This window comes from Charadrius vociferus, unplaced genomic scaffold (assembly GCF_000708025.1).
Source record: "Charadrius vociferus isolate BGI_N301 unplaced genomic scaffold, ASM70802v2 scaffold82, whole genome shotgun sequence".
Classification (NCBI taxonomy): Eukaryota; Metazoa; Chordata; class Aves; order Charadriiformes; family Charadriidae; genus Charadrius; species Charadrius vociferus.
In genome coordinates, this window is record NW_009647401.1 from 3,945,876 (window position 1) to 3,946,918 (window position 1,043).

Sequence of the window (1,043 nt, forward strand, 5' to 3'; positions counted from 1 at the left end):
CATGTCAGACAATGAGGCTTCTTGCTATTTCAGTGACACTTTGTGGCAGAAAAGTTCTTGAAGAGCACAAGATACAAAGGTCTAATTCTTCCCTTGTGCTGGGCTGTAGTAACCCAGTTTTAGGTTTTCAGTTCCCTTTACAGAGGGAAGGTCCAGGCACACGTGAGGGTGGGTGGGAGGGAGGGAGAAAACACAGCACAGATGGCAGGGAATATATTTATCTACCCTCTCCACAAGCTGCTGGCTAATGTTCTCCTTTAGAGTAGAAAAGATCCTCCCATTTTCCCCACTTACCTCCTTTAGATAAAGGTCCATCCGGTGGGCAGGGCTGGGGAGCAGCTGAAGCCGTCCGTGAGGAACTCGCTTTGGGTCTTGAGTTCAGTCAAGTCCTCCCTCCCAAGCTGCAAACTCAGCAGTTACAGTGACAGCTCCAGCAGTTTTTCCTTTTTTGAGTAAAGGCAGGAAGGTATTTTATCATTTATACTGCCTGGATTGTGCAGTTTGCCTGCTCCTTCCCACCCTTATTACCTCTTCAGGCGTTCGTCTGCACTGCCAAAGACCAAACATTTTCTGTTTAAACATGAAATGAAGGAAAAACATGATCATAACTCAGTCCAGGATAAATCTTGAAGAACTTGGCTGGGGGGTGGGAGTGAACAATCTTGCTAGCAACCTCCAGTTTCTTTATGCTTACTTTTTTCTTCCACTTTTTGCAAGATGTATTTTAAAACATGTGACATTAATAAAGACAAAGCTGCAATCTGATTAATTTTATTGTGCTAACAATCCTCGTAATCTAGGTTATTATTTCTTTTCTTAAATCAGAAAAATGTATTTTATCAGCAGTAGCAGTAAAGTGCTGCATTGTGGGCTGAGGCATGACTATTAACGAGCAGACATTTATAGTGAATATTTCTCCCTCAGAACATTCTTGCAAATATCAACAAGTGTGGTGAATTCCCTACCCCTAGTACCTTTCTGATATTTGGAGTAGAAGCAAAAAGCATCACTGCAGCTGTGTTCAAGCCTAGACATTCAAAATA

The 1,043-nt window shown here is 42.4% G+C and overlaps 1 protein-coding gene across 1 annotated transcript in view; it reads right to left on the reverse strand.

The window, feature by feature from the left end:
• The window catches only part of MOXD1 (monooxygenase, DBH-like 1), a 71,039-nt gene extending 70,724 nt beyond the window's left edge, over positions 1 to 315 (reverse strand). The window contains exon 1 of the mRNA XM_009880197.1: positions 295 to 315. Coding sequence (XP_009878499.1) covers positions 295 to 315 — 21 coding nt within the window. The remainder of the gene's footprint in view (positions 1 to 294) is intronic.
• Positions 316 to 1,043: the final 728 nt, after the last annotated feature.